General features: G+C 34.8%; 2 protein-coding genes across 5 annotated transcripts in view; one reads left to right on the top strand and one right to left on the bottom strand.

The window, feature by feature from the left end:
- Positions 1–8,803, top strand: part of LOC117928698 (phosphatidylinositol-3-phosphatase myotubularin-1-like) — a 68,235-nt gene extending 59,432 nt beyond the window's left edge. Inside the window, exons 19-20 of the mRNA XM_034848680.1 lie at positions 1,903–2,182; positions 7,869–8,803. Of these exons, the coding sequence (XP_034704571.1) occupies positions 1,903–2,182; positions 7,869–8,372 (784 nt within the window). The 3' untranslated portion in view covers positions 8,373–8,803. The remainder of the gene's footprint in view (positions 1–1,902; positions 2,183–7,868) is intronic.
- A 1,410-nt stretch (positions 8,804–10,213) lies between these two features.
- Positions 10,214–16,443, bottom strand: LOC117928844 (eukaryotic translation initiation factor 2 subunit gamma-like). 4 transcript variants are annotated; one of them, XM_034848892.1, is made up of 9 exons: positions 16,370–16,443; positions 14,865–15,058; positions 14,643–14,704; positions 13,764–13,876; positions 13,580–13,682; positions 12,315–12,542; positions 12,004–12,222; positions 11,135–11,395; positions 10,214–10,817 (listed from the first exon to the last, which is right to left on the bottom strand). In XM_034848892.1, exons 2-9 carry the CDS (start codon positions 14,968–14,970, stop codon positions 10,515–10,517), a joined length of 1,395 nt encoding a protein of 464 aa, XP_034704783.1. In that variant the 5' UTR covers positions 14,971–15,058; positions 16,370–16,443; the 3' UTR covers positions 10,214–10,514. The 4 variants fall into 4 exon arrangements, with proteins under 4 accessions (XP_034704783.1, XP_034704785.1, XP_034704784.1 ...); XM_034848894.1 differs by having other exon boundaries at positions 14,865–14,999; positions 16,370–16,432; XM_034848893.1 differs by having other exon boundaries at positions 16,285–16,373.
- Between the last annotated feature and the right edge of the window lie 2,832 nt (positions 16,444–19,275).

Here is a 19,275-nt window from a genome sequence, read left to right as displayed (position 1 = left end):
TTTAGGGGCTCCTCATAAATCACTTTCTGTGTGGGATGGGGTGGAAGAGAGAGTGCACAGGAGACTAGCACTTTGGAAAAGACAATATATTTCCAAAGGTGGAAGAATCACTCTCATAAAGAGCACGATGGTTAGTATGCCCATCTACTAGATGTCTCTATTTCGAATGCCCAAGGTAGTAGCAAGAAAACTAGAAAAATTACAAAGAAATTTTCTATGGGGAGGGGGAAACTTGGAGAGGAAAGCCCACTTAGTTAAATGGGAGGTGGTGTGTGCAGATAAGGAGAAGGGTGGGCTAGGCATAAGGAAGCTAGCACTTTTGAATAAGGCCTTGCTTGGCAGATGAATATGGAGATTTGCCTTTGAAAAGGAAAACCTTGGAAGAAGGTGATTTCGGTGAAGTATGGGCAAGAGGGCTTTGGTTGGAGGACAAATGAGGCTAATGGGATGTTTCGAGTGGGGGTTTGGAAGGAGATTTTGAAGGAAACAAATTGGTGTTGGGAAAATATAGAGTTCACAGTTGGTAATGGTACTAAAATTAGATTTTGGATTGATCAATGGTATGGCCTTGCAGCGTTGTCCCAAAGTTTTCCCCAATTATATGCTTTGGTTGTCCATAGGAATGCAACGGTGGATGAAGTTTGGGATCCGAATTTTGGATAAGGAGGATGAAATCTAAGATTCATTAGAGCATTTAATGATTGGGAGTTGGATTTGGTAGGAGACTTGTTAACCGTTTTGAGGGGCTACAAGCTAACTTTAGAGGAGGATTCAGTTACTTGGAAGGGTGGGAGAAATGGAAAGTTTGGTGTTAAGGAAGCGTACAGATTGCTGATTACACCTAATGACATTTCTTTCCCGAAGAATTGCATTTGGGTGGATAGAGTCCCAACCAAAGTTGCTTTTTTTGCTTGGGAGGCTACTTGGGGGAAGGTTCTTACCCTAAATAGACTCCAAAAAAGAGGGTGGCAGCTCCCAAATCGTTGCTATTTGTGTGGCTGTGAAGAAGAAACTGTAAATCATATGCTTTTACACTGTAGAGTGGTCAGAGTTCTTTGGGAGATTGTCTTTGTCTTGTTTGGCATTCAATGGGTTTTCCCATAAACAGTAAAAAAGGTGTTAATTAGCTAGAGGGACCCTTTTGTGGGCAAAAAAAGGAAAAGGATTTGGAAATCCATTCCGTTGTGTATTTTTTGGACGGTTAGGAAGGAAATGAATAGATTAACTTTTAGGTGGGGGTTCTTTAGCAGTACAGAAACTCAAAAATTCTTTTTTATGTAACTTGTGGAGTTGGGCTAGATTGTATATTAGAGAGGAGTCCTCTTCACTTATAGGTTTTTTGGAGTGGTTGGCATCCACTAAAGGGCTGGTGAGGTTTTTTGTTTCAAATCTTGCTCTTAGAGGTTTAGACTTCCTTGTATACATTCTGTATGCTTTGTGGCTGTTTGCCTTTTGATAATATACTTCATGTTATTTATCAAAAAAAATATATAATATACTGGATGATGATGTAATAAGAGAAGGCACTTTCATTTTCAATTTTGAAAGATCTCTTGCAATAATTAATTATTTTTTTTATAACATGTAAAAATCAAGCACTTAAAGTTTAAACTTTTAAGTAATTAATCAATCCTTCCTATGTCCCAGCAAAACAACGTAAAATTTCTGTTTTAATTTTTATTTTTATTTTAATTTTTTTTCTGTTCAATCAAAATTCGAAATTTAGATTATGAACCATTTGGATGAATGAATGATTAACCAAATTTATTGCGTCTTCCAGGCAGTAAGTAAAAAGATTATGAAAAATGCAAGAATAGAGTTGAACTCTTTACCAATGAATAATGATTTATCATGAAACTGTTTGGGGTAATTTTGTTCTGATTCCATATTTTATATGGTCAGTGAAAAGGAAAGGCTGCAATGTGGTGTTTCCGACGCTTGTGGATGCATGTGGAAGTATTTGGCTGATTTGCGTGCTTCTGAGGGAAAGTATCATGTTCACTATAACCTCTTTTTTGATCCAAATAGACATGAAAGTGCAATATTACCTCCTGCGGCAGCTCTAGCACCAACTCTCTGGCCCCAATTTCATCTTCGGTGGGCTTGTCCTTCTGAGGATCAAGCTGGGGAACTTGAAGCTGAGTGCAGGAAAATGGCCGAGAAGTTCTCTGAACTGAAAAAGGTAACAGATCTTTAGTCTGTTTTCTGTTTACCAAACTTCATCTCAAATCATAAACCACACCTACCCCTTCGTGGGGGGCCTAACCCAATCAACCCAAAACCATTAAAAGGGAAAGGAAGTCACTCTTTGTATTCTGGACTTGATGATATGCTGGAAAATTTGAATTTAAAACTGAGTGGTTTTGCCCTTTCTGTTTGTGAACTATGTTCTGCCTCAACTTCATCATCAGGGATCTTGGTTGTTCACCTTGTTCTCAGGATGCACTGAAATTTTACTTCCTGAGCCAATATAGGATGCACTGACATTTGGCTGTATTTGACATTAGAGTGTGAAATTAATGAGCCTACTATGAAATTCAATTTAACATTTTTATAATATCTATAATCATGGTTGAAATATTGGTAAACATAGACATATGGTACATCTTGGTTGTTCACCTTGTTGTCAGGTCCTGATTTGTGCATTATCAAACTAGGTATGTCTGATGCCACCCCAAATCTTGATATGTGATCCAGAGCCATCTCTAATTCCTTCCTCACTAATATATAAACCAATAATGTGTCATAGTGTGTTTGTTAATACATTACTAACATCATCTACGCTTTGAATTATCTAAAAGGGGTTGATCATCAAATGACATGTTCAGTAGATTGCATTTAAAACTCACAACTGAAAAAAATAACTAAAAAGGAAAAACTTGCTTTAGATTAATTAAAATGCTCAAATAATTTTAAGACGTGTTTAGTAAATCAACTCTTGATATAACTTAAAAACTTAATTTAAGTCATTAAATAGATTAATTATGTTTGGTAAAATAATTTAATAAGTCAAAGTAGTTAACTTATTCTTAATCTCAATTTATTTTTTTGCCTTATTTGCCCATATCTAGTAAGAGTGTATTTTATAACCGTAATTCCATGCCTACTAATTTTTTATAATAAATATTTTGTGGGTCTCTATAAAAGAAGAAGAATCGGAAGGTAAATAGAATACATTTCTTCCTTGATTTCAATCTGTACATCTCCACATACAACTATTCCTAGACCAAAAAATGGAAACTTTCCTAACCTAATTTTATCAAATCCCCTAGATTACGAGATTGTCTTGATTCTCTCCTTAATTACAAAAATACACAGCTATAATATTTCCTAATTACATTCTTCCACACTTCCCCTCAAGCTAGTGAATATATGTTTTTCATTGCCAGCTTGGATACACTTGCTTGAAACGTTGTACTACTTAAACCTTTGGTGAGTGAATCTGCAAGTTGGCGGTCAGTAGATACATAAGGAGTATAGATCAACCTACTATCTAGTTTCTCCTCAATAAAATGTCTGTCTATCTATATGTGCTTCGTTCGATCATGTTGTATTGGATTGTGTGCAATATTGATTGCAGATTTTTTGTTGTAGTAAAATCTTATTGGGCCATTCCATTGAATCTTCAAATCTTCCAAAATGATCTTCAACCATAGTAGTTCACACTCCTTGAGCCATTGTGAGAAATTCTACTTCTGCACTAGACCTCAGCACCAAACTTTGTTTCTTACTTCTCCTTTTTTTTTTATAGGTAATTTCTTACTTCTCCATGTTTCGGAATTCCCACCAAGAAAGGTGCAATACCTAGTGGTTGATTTTCTATCAACCATAAATCCAACATAATTTGCATCTGTGTATGCTTCAAGTACTAGTAGTGAGTTTTGTTTAAATAATATGCCCTTTCCTGGAGACCCCTTAAGGTATTGTAGCACTCGGTTAGCAGCTTGTAGATGAACCTCTTTTGGATTGTGTATGAATTGGCTAATCATACTCACAATATATGTTATATCCGGTCTTGTGTGAGAGAGATAAATAAGCCTTTCTACCAAACATTGATACATCTCTCTATCTACTGCAACATCTTCCTCAACTCCTTCAAGTTTATGATTAGGATCTATTGGTGTGTTTGTTGGTTTATACGCTAACTTTCCTATTTCTTTGAGAAGGTTCGTTACACATTTTTACTGAGAAATAAAAATTCCCTGTTTAGAATGAACAACTTTAACTCTTTAATCTCAAACTCCTTGGTTAAGCATTGCCTCAAAGTTTGTATCTTCTTTTCATCATTTCCCGTCACAATGATGTCGTCTACATATACCAGAAGAGTTGTAACTCTCCCTAAATTTGAATGTTTGATGAACAACGTATGATCTCTCTGACTTTGTTTGTATCCCATGTTTTTCATCACTTTGGCAAACATTCCAAATCACGCCCTTAGAGATTTTTTAGCCCATATAGAGTTTTCTTAAGTTTACATACTTTTTTAGCTGCTAGGTCACTTCCAAATCCAGGAGAAACTTTCATATAAATTTCTTCTTCCAAGTCTCCATGAAGAAATGCATTTTTAACGATGAACTGTTGTAGATCCTAGTTATAGTTTGTTTTCAATGATAACAAAACTCCGACTGTGTTCATCTTGGCAACTGAGGCAAATGTCTCTAGATAATCCACGCCATATATCTGAGTATATCCTTTAGCCACCAATCTCGCCTTGTACCTCTCTAATGTCCCATCTACTCTATACTTAACAATATAGACCCACTTACATCTCATTGGTCTTTTTCCTACAGGCAAATCTACCAACTCTCAAATGTTATTTTTTTTCTAGGGCCTCCATTTTTGCATTCATGGCTTGTTTCCAATTTTCGTTAGATAAACTCTCGGATAGAGTGGTAGGAATATGAATATTGTTTAAACTTGTAAGAAAACTCTTATGATGTGTGATAGTTAGGACAACTTCCCCCTAATAAGATTTAGGCACATGTTTTTGGAACAAAAAAGCTTGTGTTGTATCAACGAGGTGACCATTTTTCCTCTCAGCAACTCCATTTTATTGTAGGGTATTTACACACAATGACTCATGAATTATACCTTTCATAATGAAAGTATGGAGTTAGGACTTAATTGAAACAATCTTTGGTATTGTTAGATCAAAACTCTTAAGCGTGACACCAAACTAGTTTTTTATCATGTTATGGGAATTTGGGAGAACAATACTCACATCAGATTTGTGTTTAAGTAAAAAGATCCAAGAGACCCTAGAACAATCATCAATGAAAGACACAAACTAGCATGCCCTAGATATATTTGGGATAGGGGAGGACCCCAAATATCACTATGAATTAAATGGAAAGGCTTTGAACTTCTTTTATTACTAGTTGAAAAGGTTGACCGCTTATGTTTGGCTAGTTCACATGCTTCACAATAAAAGCTCTCAACATCTAATTGCCCAAACAAAGAAGGAAACAAGATCTTAAAAGCTCTAAACAATGGATGTCCAAGCCTACAATGATGACGCTAAATTTTTTCTTTAAAAAGATGGTGCTTAGAAAGAAGAGATACAAATGATTTGTTTGGTGTCTCAAGGTAGTATAGCTTGTTCCGTTTCTTAGCAAGTCCAATCATCTTCCCTAAATGTTGGTCCTAAAATACACAATGAGTAGGGTAAAAAATCACATTGCAACCTAAATCTTTTGTAAGTTTTTATATAGAGATAAGATTAGTAGACAACTTAAGAACGTGAAGTGCATTTCTAAGTATGAGTGTAGGACTAATTTGGATATCTCCTACACCAGTAACGGTGGTTAATGAACTATCAGTTGTGGCTATTTTCTTATTGCTTGGACAAGGGTTATAGTTGTTAAATTGGTATGATGAATGAGTCATGTGATCTGTGGCACCTGAATCTATAACCTATGAGTTGACAAAGGTTTCATCTGAGACTTTTTATCCAATGGGAATAGGAGACTTACTTGAAAGTGCCAATGAGTAGGTACTTGAAGATTTCTCAAGATTTCCCAATAAAATTCTTAGTTTTCAATCTCCTCCCAATTGAATCCGCTTGATTTCAAGGATCTTTCCTTAATTGGTTGAACAGGAGACAAGTGAGCTTGTCCAATATTCTTCTGCTGCCCTCCACTGTAATTGGTTGTCATTCTTTCAAATTGAGAAGTGGTTTTTGATTTGGACAAAAAAAAAAGGTTTTTACTTCTTACTTTACTATAAGGCTTTAAATAGTCAAACCTAAACACTTGTGTTGGAGCTGTTGTTGGCAATAAGAGGTGTTGTTGCGAGGTGAGGCAAAGTCAACAGCAACGATGAGAGGTGATGGCAATGGGGACGACATAACTGAGAAAGGCAAAAGCAAAGGATGACGCACAGTGGAGGAGAATGATGTTGAGATGATGACGAGGCACGAGGATAGCAGCGACGGCGCGATGGTGAGGGTCCTTTTTGCAATCTTTATAGGTTATGCAAGCTGTGTCGAAGATGGCCTGAAGACAATTACGACACGATCTAGGTTTGCGAAGGCCACCCGTAGAGGCTTATGCTGGCGACAACGTGGGAAAGCAGCCACAACAGCGTAACGAAGGTTTGGCTCTCTCGGCGATCATATAGTAGTGACATCAAACCACGATTTTCAATGATATCAACAACATGGGAATGACCTGTAGTCACTAGGTCTTCTGTTGCACACGTAAGGTGTTAACAATCTTGGTTTGTAGCGAGGGTGAGGGCTCTGTTTCTTGATCAGTGATGACAATGGTGGATCTTTGCTGGTGTAAGGAGATTGAGAGCGATGGGGCGACCTTAGTGGGGCAACCTTAGTGGGGCGACGATGGGGCGAGGTAGAGATGAGGGTAGCGACACTGAAAAGGACTCGCGTTCGCTACGACACACTTGCTATTGTAGAAAGGGCACAATTCAAACAAAAAGAAGCCTTTAAAGGTCGACAATGAAGGTCAACACTAAACTCAGAAATGAAGGCCAAAGAAAATTCCTTCTCCTAGATTCACGAGCCTAGGGCTTTAGTACCATGTAGAAGAAAAAGAAGAATTGGAAGGTAAATAGAATAAATTTCTTCCTTGATTTCAATCTATACATCTCCACATATTTATACAAATATTCCTAGACCAAAAAACAGAAACTTTCCTAATCTGATTCTATCAAATCCCTTAGATTACGATATTGTCTTGATTCTCTCCTTAATTACAAAAATACACAACTATAATGTTTCCTAATTACATTTTTCCATGGTTTCTTATATAACAATACTTTAAATATGGATGTTTAACAAACAAATTTATTGCTTAAAACTAATGAAAATAAATATAAGTTAAAATAGGATAAATATTAGTTAAAAATAATGAGGGTAAATATATGAATTTAATGATTTAGAATAAATTTAAAATTAATTTAAGCAAACAATTTTAGTAATTAAAATAAAAATCAAAGAATAAGTTTTAAGTTGACAAATTCATAATAATTTGACTTAAAGTCGATTTAAGTCATTTTGTAATAAGCATTAAATTTTACCAAATGCCCTCTTAGTCTTGTCTCATTGACGGTGTAGAGAGGTTTCTCATTTAACAAACATCACGATCATGCAATATTGCATCCAAATGAGCTGCTCAGTCATGATTGTAAAAACTAGTGAAATTTAAGGCAAAATTTTTAAGGTGAATGTGCTTGGCTTAGAAGATCATGTGTTATACTTATATCTATCCATCTATATATGTTGCATTGCAGTGATGGAGTGTTAGTGATAGTTGTTGTTCCTCTATTAAAAAAAATGATAGTTTTTGTATTATGAATGTTTTAGAACATTGTTGCTTAATGCGTTTCTGGATTTTAACTGTTTCTTACAGGAAAAAGAGGTGGCAGAAAGGAAAGCTAAAGAAATCACTACTACCATTGAGTCACTATCAGCAGAGTTAAGAAAGGAGAAGCAACTCAGTAGCTCAGCCATGAACTTGGCCAAGAGGGCCAGCAAGGAAAGTGTAGCCATAAAGCGAGCAGTTGAGTCATTGGGATGCAAGGTTCACTTTTCAGACAGTGGATATTTGGTCGACATTGAAAGGAATCCACAGAAGTCTATGCATTCCCCATCAAGAAGAGAAGCGGATGGTAGTGTGCAACATGATGAGAAATCAGATCTTTCTGTTTCTATATCAGTTGCAGCTGAGGATGCTATTTGTAGCAATCCACTTAGTCGGGTGTGTGAAACTCTATGCCCATTGCACACCCGAGAGGGAGGATGCAGGTGGCCAGATGCTGGTTGTGCACAGTTTGGAAGCCAGTTTGTGGGTCTGAAGGCTAACTTTGATGCATTTGATCGTCTTTCAATTTTTGACGGTTATTTTGAATCTTGATGAAACCTTTCTGGGGTTTTAGGTTGTCATTATATTCAGTTGAGGATCTTTCCAAAGGGAGGGAATCAAATGGGGTATAGATTTAAAAAATTTTGTTGGAGAGGAGATTCAAAGAGAGATTCAATCTCTGAATGGAATGAAACATAATAGAGCGATCATTAAAGTGGTCTATAGCCATCATATGAGGGTGGGTATGAGGACCGTTTGCACAGGCAGAGCAGACAATTAATAGCGGGTTTATCTGAGATTAGTTTAGACAATTGATGAAGACTGAGAAACAAAGCTCTATTATATCCTATGTAACTCTAATACATTATCTTGTAAGCCTAGCTTCTTCTTCATTTCCCCATTCATCTCAGTGTAGGCCTAGTTTGTGTACAGATTTTAGTTCAAATCAATAAATTGTTCTCTATTATATGTTAATTGCCAAATTGCCAAATTGCCAAATTGTATGACTGATTTTTGAGGTTTATTTAATTATTTTCTCCTTTTAGTCATTGGTAGTGCCCCTAGCAGGCTTCACATATAAATATCAATGCATGTAGCACCAAATTTTAAATCAACACATAGCATCAAAGCATATGAAAGTTGATGTCATGCAGCAGACCAAACCAAGTTAACATGAGAATGGGAATATGAGATTGTATGGATTGGAGCACCATCTCTACTTATAATGAAAGCAAAATCCATCTTGGAATTGATTCGAGATTACTACAGCCCACCAACGCGCACATTTATGCGTTTCTTGAAGCTTTTTTCTATCTCCCACTTCCTTGGGTTGATGGTTGCCTGATGATTGGGGGGTTCTATCAGCATCACTTTCATATTTCACTTTCCGGAGTTCAATTTTTCCTTGCCTTGATGGGTCAAGAATTCTTGTGAATTTGGTCGATGGTTATAGACTTGGATGATGGCCAGGCACAACCTGTTGGATCCGTGGCTCACGCTTATCAATGTTGGAGGGGTTTTTTTTTTTTTTTTTTTGCCATAAAAGAAAGGTAAATTTCGTGTTTCTATAGAAGTGGAGGTTATTTTCTATATCATTATTATTTTGTTCATTTTAATTAAATAATTTAAATAAAATTTGATAAATCAAGATATTTTGATATTTTATTTTAACAATTCATTTAATATTAGAGGCATTTTTGTGCCAGATAATTAATACCTCATTTCCTTTCCTTGCACCGGCCCCAAGAGACTTTTTGGCCGGGAATGAGAAAAATATTATATTATAGTTAAGGTAATTTATGATATTTATTATTATTAAAAATTAAATAATTTTAAATATTAATAATGAAAATGTATCAAATTAAGCAATCATAGTACTAAGAACATTTTAAAAAAGGTTTAGATTTTATAAAAATAAAAAAAAAATTATCAAAAACTTTTAAAGAAAACTTTTCAAACAAATAAAAATATAGAAAGAAAAATTACTAAAAATTTTCAATAATTTTAATCATTTTGTTAAAAAAACCTTAAAATTACCTAAACATAAAATTCAAACAAGTCAAGTTCCATGAAGAACAAAAGCAGCCATAGCGAAAAGCAATAACCTGAGATGATTCCACCATAGTAGGCAGATGTTCTGTCTTCATCCTTGGAAGCAATTACCTAAATCCAATCCTGAGATTTCTGTTTTTTCAAGTGTTATCTTTGTCACTTTGTCATGTACAACAGATACCTGAGAAACACCAAACTTGTCATGCAATCAAGCGATGCACCATGTAGATGAGATTCAAGCCCAGGCGTCCTCTCATGCCACAACTATTCCAACTATTAGGATAAAATTAGTCACACTGGCCTCTGAATTCCAATTCTCTCAAGTACAACATATGTACGAGTTCCTCCGAAAATCATAATTTTCCATTGTTAAAAGAGAACAGGTAGCCAAGTGCACTGACAAACCAACAAAACTTGCATATAGTCCAAATTTCAAGAAAACTCTTGAATCATTCTATTGTAAAAGACCACATTTCTTCTTACTAGAAATATTCTGGAAATATTTTCTGCAGTACCCATCAATATACCACGGGAAGGAAAACAAATACCCCGGTACAAACCTTTAAAATGGAAAAAAGGTGACGAAAGGGCTGTATTGCTTGTCTTTTCTGCTGCTTCTGTTTACTTCTTGGTTGAGTTCACTCAAATGGGGTTGGCTGGGATATCAAGAGTGGTTCCAGCTTGAATTTGGGCCCATCCAATCAGACGCCAATGCTTCTCAACTCTCCGACTCAGTGCAATCTTCTCCCCTCTGCTGGTGCACACAGGAGATGTTAGTTGCAACTTTGCCAAATCATTCCTAACAGCAAGGACACGAGCACCAGTGGACATGGACCCAATATTCAACATGAGGATCTCCCCTTTAGTTAGTTTTGAAACCTTTCCCTGCTTTTCTGTGCCCTTAGTCCTTACACCAATAAGCCGTCTCAGAAGGAAGAAATTTACCTGTGGAATAGGAGAACAGAATGTTCAATATTGAATGGGTGCTTGCGAGGATGTAAGTATTCTATTTTCTTTTCCACAGCATTTGAAGAAGCAAAATGAGGTCTTTGGTTAGCATTTGCAAGGTATATTTCTTGGTAGCTAGTGACTAAAATTGATACAAGCACATAAAAGCAAGAAAGCAAGAACAAATAAGGAAAACTTCCAAAAATACCACCTCAACTATATAGAAGAAACAAAATTGCTTTTATGTATGACATTATCTGTGCGTATAGGAATAGATACCGAGTTTAATCAGTCTTGCAGGTTTAGTTGGTTACCTCTAGTTCAACAAAAACATCAGGGAGTGACCCAACCTCCCCAAGAACTTGCCCCACCAGTCGATCAGCACGTGTTAAAGTGGGGTCCATGGTTGTACCAACTCCAATGAGACCTCCTGGAACAGCAAATTGCAGCTCGTTTTGTTCGGCATACAATGAGACTATCCTAGAATATATTGGTGTGCATTTGATGTTTCCGTTCTCATCTTTAACAACAATTCCAGGACGAACCTCAATAAACTGATTTACTTTCAAAACACCCTGCCAAGAACAAAATGTCAAATGTGGTATTTGCAAATAAAAGATATTTGAGATGCCTAACTCCTGAAGTCTGATATTTCCAGAAAGTAACAGCTGCTTTTATTGAAGGTAGCTTATTATCACTATCCAGGCTATTTGAAATCCATCTCCAACTACATGAATTTGATTTTTCATAGATTACAGTGAGAAGAACAGAAATCACAAGCACAATAAAGGGCTTGCAAAACATGTCTAATAAAGAGTTCCTTTCTAAGAATTTCTTCTTTTTTTTTTTGCTCTCAGCTGGAATGCACTCTTCCAGTTTACAGTTTAGAATTGAGACAAATACACCTCTGAACATCATTCAGGTGCCCATTCTTCCACCCGAAATGCACAAAGAAACCAGATTGGATGGCTCAAGGCATTCTCTTAGAAAGAAAAAACTTCTTCTGGCTCATTTCAGTTCAAAACAAAACAAAATAAAGGATTACAACCTTATAATGAATGCAACAAGCATCCCAGATCTCTTATGTGGAAGCAGATCAAGCATTTTGCACCAACAGCATCAATGTGAAGCATTTACATAGTTCTTACTACCAAACCTCTGAAGTAATAAATGAGAAACATACCCTGAGAATGCTTCCACCAGCAACACCACCTCTTATCTCATCAACCTCAAACCCAGGCTTGTTGACATCAAATGACCGAATAACAATCATATTTGGTGGTGAAGTAAAGTCCCTCTCTGGAATGGGGATCTTTTTCACGATATACTCACACACAACATCAATATTATACTTCAGCTGCGCAGAAATTGGTACTACAGGTGCACCATCTGCAATAGTTCCCTGGTAGAGAATAAGTTCAGCAATACAATTCATCTGTGTAAATTGGTAAGCCATAACATATGCTTTCATTTAATGTGATCTAAGAGAATCACCTCAATAAATTTCTGAATTGCTTCATGCTGGTTGATGGCTACATTTTCCTGAATGAGATCAACTTTATTTTGAAGGATTATAATATGCTGAAGACGCATTAATTCAACAGCAGCCAGATGCTCAGCAGTTTGCGGCTGTGGACAGCTTTCATTGGCAGCTATAAGAAGTAATGCCCCATCCATAATTGCTGCTCCATTAAGCATTGTAGCCATCAGAATATCATGACCCTAGATTGGAAAATGAAAAAGAAAAACATAAAAAAACTTTACTGGACTCTCAACCAGGCATATAAGCCTGGACATCCAGAACCTTAAAGTCAAGTCTTTAGTCCAATGATGCAATAACACTGCATAACAGCCTACAAAAATAGCAAACAGGGAAATAAAAGACCATCAACCAAGGTGGACTTAATAAAAACTGCAACTACTACATAAAACCAATACCATGTGATCCAGGAACAAGTAAGCTCCAAAATTTACCAGGCATATATGGTACTTTCAACGTCATGCAATCACTGAACAAATCTCCAATAAACGATGTAGTGATTTATTGCTGTGTATGCTTCACAAATTGAATCTTTGTATTTTTTGTTCTTCTAAAATACAAAATGACAGAGATCCAACCAACATCAATGAGCTTGGTATCATACTATCATCAGAAGCTTCCATAACTTTCTTAATATCTTTTTCAACTCTCAAAATGTGGCAACTGATTCTTAATTTAAGTATCTGTATAGAACAAAACTTCAAATTTGAAATATCCACCTAAAGGAACAATTTAGGTCCACAACCCTTTTTCTTTAGAATTGCCTACAGAGAGAATATGTTAAGCCTACCAGCTATGCAAATAATCTGATGGGTTTGAATCTGTTCAGTAAAGAAACAGCCTTCAAGCCACAAATTTGACACTGGTTAAGACTACAGAATGCAATATACATAATACTTGCACATGGAATGCGAATCTTTGTTAAAGGATGAAAAAAGTTAGGATAATTATTTTTTAAAGGACAAAAAACCTTTTCTGATAAGTGAATTTTCTGCCTTTGGTATATGGACTCAAAGCTAGAACTTCCCCAGTTCCTGCCCCAACCCTTGCCACCAGAGTGAGGCCTCAGGGGCTTTATTAGAGGAGGAAAAACTTGCACAACTGAAAACCAAGTACAACTACGACAAAATTATTGGTGTGATTTGGTACACATCCTAGTGCATAATACATATTTTACAAAAGATAACATTTTCTAGATATTAGCATTTTAAAACCTTACCGGGCAATCTACAAAAGATACGTGTCGCAGCAACTTCATCCTGCAGTTTTCAAAACCAGGTACATCACAGAGTGGACTATCTTCCTTTCCACTTCCATAGGCCCTGCAACAACATTTTGAATATAACAACGAAATGACTGAAATTAATGTAAAAAATAGATGTATCAACTAAATATCAACCTACTTGTAGCACATGGGACGAGGGCACCGTTCATCTTCGCATTTGTATATCTTTGCATTTGCATATCCAAGTTTGATAGTAATATTTCGCTCCAGCTCGTTTTTAAAACGAACAGTCTGTAGATAAACAAATCATAAAGGGCCACCTTTCAGATCTAAGCATATAGATATTCTTAACAAAATAATTGGAGGATTACTATGGTCCACTGTCTCCTAAGTCAATGCTTTCTTCCCCTATGAAAACCCAGCAGTAAGGAATAAATTTCCATATCCTAGGAAGTTTAGCTCGCCAAAGCAGGGAGAGAAGGCAATGCTTTCCACCAACAATCAACCACTCATCCAAAATCCCCACACACTTCACTTTCAACCCAAACAGAACTTTATAAGTTAAAAGGACCTCATTAAAACATGATTTTTTTTTTTTATCCAAAATAAAGGGTAGGCCCCATTTTCAAACACCTTATTTGAGAGGAGGCATTCCTCTTGTCAGACTCAGAGGCCATCCAATGTACTGGTCATCCGAAATGTATATTGCAAGCATATTTACCTCCCTATTGTATCAATATTTTCTATACACTTCCTTCTACTGATCCAATTCAATCTGTTGGTATCAAATTGACTTTTTTTATTTTATTTTATTTTTATTTTTTCTCATTTGTTTATCAAGTCTAATCCAACAAGAGCAATGATGACAAAAGGAGCTTACACCCCTCCTTTGGGTTGCTTCTACATTGGTAGACAACCATGTTAGACTCAACATTCAACTAAGAAAACTAGCAAAAGAATGTGATAGTACAAATTTATACTCAAGGCTTCTAAAGAAATGAAAACTAATAACAAGCAGTATTAAATATTCAAATGCAAACAAGAAGAAAAATATAACCTGAACACCAGATATAGCTTTTACAACTGTGGACTTCCCATGTGCCACATGCCCAATTGTGCCTGAAAAGATAAAATCAACTGAAATTATTAGCTTCAATCAATGATTAGGATTGCCAGCTCACCACCACCTAGATATTGGAAATATATATCCTTAAAGTAAGTATGATGAGTGATGACTAATCTGTGTTAAGGTAGTTCACGCATTCTGCAAGCTAATTACCAATATTTATAGTAGCCTGACGAGAAATAACTTCGGGCAAGAGCGGATGTAGTGTTGTCACATCCAGCTTGCTCAAATCCTGCTCCATCAACCCTCTTCGAGACATTTTGCCTGCTCTTAGGGGATTTTGCACTCCTTGAGAAAAAAATAAGTTTTATTTGCAAGATTCAACTAGATAGGAATCTGGGATCAACCTACATTTAATTAAAGAAATGAAAACTGTAATATCTACTAAAATATCCATCGACTGTAATTTAAGAGAAACATACATACATTATAGCATTTAAAACTGTATTTTAAGACACAAATTCCAATCCTTTTGCATCATAATATAAGTAAATCCAAACTTCCAAATAGAACATCTCAGCATAACCTTTCTTCCCAATTTCACTACCTCCGCATAAAGGAATTTATTTCATTATGACCATAAATTGCTTTGTCTTCCAAATAAATGACGAAATTTTAGGATTTTATAATTCATTGTTCACTTATTTGAAAGATTCAACAAGATAGGCATCATGGAATCAACTTGCAATTCCTTAAAGGAGAAAAAATTTAAACCAACATCGTATGTTAAAGAATTAGTTCACTCTGCATATCTAGAGTCCAAAATCTTTACTTTGAATTACCAATTCCAATCACCTTATAATATAATACAAGTATATCCAAACCAATGAATTCAACTTCTCAGGATAACCCTCCCCACAATTTATTTCCATGAAACTGTAAATTGCTTTTTTTCATGGACAAATAATGAAAATTTGGATTTCATTTCAGTTAACCTACACAACATTATGACAAAGAGTTCTACTGAATATAAGTGCATCAAACTCATACTCAACAAAGAGTTACCTTCTAAAATAATAATCATTCTAATTAAAAAAAATATATATACAAATATCCAGAAGCCAAATTAAAATCACAAATTCCAATCCCTTTACATTATAATATAATGCAAATAAATTCAAACTCATCAGTTCAACATCTCAGCATAAATTTTTTCCCTTGATATCACTTATCACTACAAAAAGAAAGCTTATTTCACTTGAACTGTAAATTGCATTTTTTTTTTTAATCCAAATAAATAATGAAATTTTCAATGTTAAATTACACTGAAACTACATAGTTCTAAACATATAGTGCTGTTAAATCCAGTGGGCATTGAAGTAGCATCAAGTTACTTCCGAAAACCCTAATATATTATTCAAATTCGAACCCCAAAATTAAAATCACAAACCCCTATCACTTTACATCATAATATAAAGTAAACCACAAACCCATAGACCATAAAACTTCCAGCAATAGCATTCCTATGTTATAAAGCCCTAGGAGTGATATCCGACCTCTGCTTGGTTACCAAAAAAAAAATGTAAAAATAAATAAATAAATAAATAAAATAAAACCACGTTTTGCATCTAACCTGGAAGTATTTTCTCACAATCCAAACAATTGTATTCAACCTAGAAGTCGATTGATTGAACTGGGAATAGAGATTGGAGCAGTACCTTGATTGAATTCAGAGACGATCGAAACGCAGCGTTTGGAGGAAAATGAATGAATGAATTTGCGTAGATTTGGATCAGGTGCAAAAGCAATCCATAAAAGTGATGATGGGGTGGGCCTAGGCCGGCCCAATTTTTAAACTATTGGGCTGTAAGTGGGCTGATTTCTAATACGTCATAAGTCTCAGTATCTAATTTTGCAACTTGGATAATTTGGTCTCCATGAAAGCAAACTCAAGTTAAACCTAAGATTAACTGGTTTTAAATATTTTCAGTCTATGATCAATTCAAGCAAGTTTTAAGTTGGTTTCGGATTTCATAAATTTTAAGAAATTACTTAATTTTCAATCCATGATCAATTTAATCAGGTTTAAGTCGGTTTCGAGTTTCTATATTTGTTAAATAATTTATTTTTTAAATTTATATACTTATATTAAATAATATATTAAAATTTTAAATTAATTACTTAATTAATTATACCTCAAAATGATTTGATTAATATTGTATCAAATTTACATTATTTTATTTACAAAACCGATACCTTCATTTCAACATCTTTATTATTCTCTTTGTCTATATATAAAATATTTTTATAATAATACATTTATATTTCAAAAAACTTAGACCCTATTTGTGAACTATTTTTAAAAAAATAGTTTTTGATAATAGTTTTTTAAAACTGTTCTATAATGTTTTGTAGAATAAAAATTTACTTTGAAACTTGAAATGTTTTTAATCTTTTTAAATATGTTTTAAAAATAATTTTTATATCAAATATTTTATTTTTAATCATTTTACATGCTTGTACATATTATTTTATAAAACAATCATTAGAAAGAATAGAAAATAGCTTCTGGTTGTTTATATATATATATATATATATATATATTCTAGAGAATAGAAAATTGTTCAAAAAAAATAGTTACCAAATAGACCCTTAATCACCTTTATTACTCTTATAATCTTAATTATAAAATAATTACATAATATTAGCTTCTTTTTTTTTGTTCAATAGGAGTAATTAGATGGTTTTTGTAACGGGTTTTTTTTTTTTTCCCTTTGTGTTTGAAAACAAATTCTAGAAAAAAATAATTAATATAATTTAAAATGAAATAAATTGAATTTCAATTATTTCATCATGTTTCGTATGATAAAGAATTGAACTAAAACCAATTCTTTTGCTTGCTAGTGTAACAGTGATGGAAAAGAAATGATTTGTTTTATTTCTTTAACCCTACTTCAATTTGTAAATTAGAAATAATTTAATTATTAATAATTGTACCTAAAGATAAACTAAAAAAAAAAAATTAATGATAAAAATATACAAATTGATTATGAAAAAAAATTAATTAAGAGTATGATTTTATTTAAAAATTGAATAAATAATAATTTAGCTTTTATGAGGTGATCACCTCATCTCACCTGTTACTCTCTCTCACTGCACTATTAACTAAACCCCACACACGAATAGAAAATAAAAAATAAAAATAATTCAGAGTGTCTCAACACTTACAATCTACTAATCAATGAGGTACACGGAATGGATAATCCTCATGTTATGGTAATTGATTATGACTGTCTTATGGCAAGTCAGAAATACATTCCTGTATCCGAGTGTCTTTGCTAATAGCGGGGCTTCTTTCCAGTATGCATAACCAGGCACATGGTATAGTACCCATAATTGATGCCACACTTTCACCAGCCTTGGGACACCCCAGAATGGGGCACAGTCATGCTTAAAGACACTTGAGATTGGAAAATCTGCATTACCCACTTTCTTAGTCTGCCAGTTCAGCTAAGAATTGATTCCCAAAACCCCCCATTCCAATGGTGAAATAGGATCCAATCCGCTTCTTCGAACCTCTCCTTGGACATATCTTGGTCTAGCGTCTTCATGATCTCTTCCATCCTCTTACCCAGCTTAAAATGAAAAGCCAAGTGAGATCTAAAGGCGGAAAGAAGCTGCATACCTGATTTTGTTACTCAAAACCAGATCTACAACTTGAAGAGTGCCAACCTCTTGGATGGATTGAGCCTAGCCTTTCTACTGCATCTAAAAGCATGATTCTTGTTGAGCTATTTTGAACCTAGAGATGTTTTCTCGAGTATGTTGGATCAATTTTGAATCAAAAGGTCCTTCCAATGTGTTGAAGAGGAAAAAGGGAAGGAAGAACTTCTGCAGCAATTGAGTATTACTCTGGCGTTTCCTCTTTGATATACAAGATCAAAGAAGGGTAGCCAGAGAGAGAGATTGGTGGGTTGTGAGTAAAAATGAACCCCAATTTGGGACTATTTAAAGAGCATCCAAGGCCACCTGCTTTCACTATGATCCTAGGACACGGGCCCTGATACAAGAACTTTTACCTATCCTATCCTGCCAGTTTCACATATTCCCCTTTGATATCTTCACTCCAAGGCTCTAGACCTCACTGAGATTAAGGTGCAAAGGTGTTAGTCATACATCAAATCATCCCTATGAATTCTTTTTATTAATATTTAGATGAAAATTTGATGTTCTAAAGTTAAAGTAAAGAAACGTTTACTTGAGCGAGTTCAATGAATAAATCACTTTGCTTTTGATGGTATCATACCAGACTAAGTGGCTTTAACCATTTAAGCTAAAACCATGCACCAAACTAATGTGACCTATCTATATTTTGTTCTGGGGTGATTACTGATGTGTACTACTCCATCTTGTTCAAATGATATTAATGAGCAAAACTTCATTCCCATTCCCCACCAGCAAAAGAAAAAAGCAAAAGGAGAAATTGATTCCTTGACCAATAATGTAATACCCTACTAAAGAAAAAGAATAGATTTGATTCCTCAGAAAAGAGTAAATAATAAAAGAAGAATAAGAAATAAGGGAAAGAAGTTTTCTGGTTTTTCTGTTCTCGGTTTGATGCTTT

Source organism: Vitis riparia, chromosome 13, assembly GCF_004353265.1.
Source record: "Vitis riparia cultivar Riparia Gloire de Montpellier isolate 1030 chromosome 13, EGFV_Vit.rip_1.0, whole genome shotgun sequence".
Taxonomy (NCBI): Eukaryota; Viridiplantae; Streptophyta; class Magnoliopsida; order Vitales; family Vitaceae; genus Vitis; species Vitis riparia.
This window is presented reverse-complemented; position numbering and strand designations above follow the sequence as displayed.

Bases quoted from the DNA above. Each gene is read 5' to 3' on its own strand.
- LOC117928844 (XM_034848892.1), bottom strand. From the start codon at position 14,970: ATGTCTCGAAGAGGGTTGATGGAGCAGGATTTGAGCAAGCTGGATGTG. The intron at 12,223-12,314 runs GTGATTCTCTTA...ATTCTCTACCAG, and splicing joins CAATTCAGAAATTTATTGAG to GGAACTATTGCAGATGGTGC. The intron at 11,396-12,003 runs GTATGTTTCTCA...TGTTCTTGGCAG, and splicing joins CTGGTGGAAGCATTCTCAGG to GGTGTTTTGAAAGTAAATCA.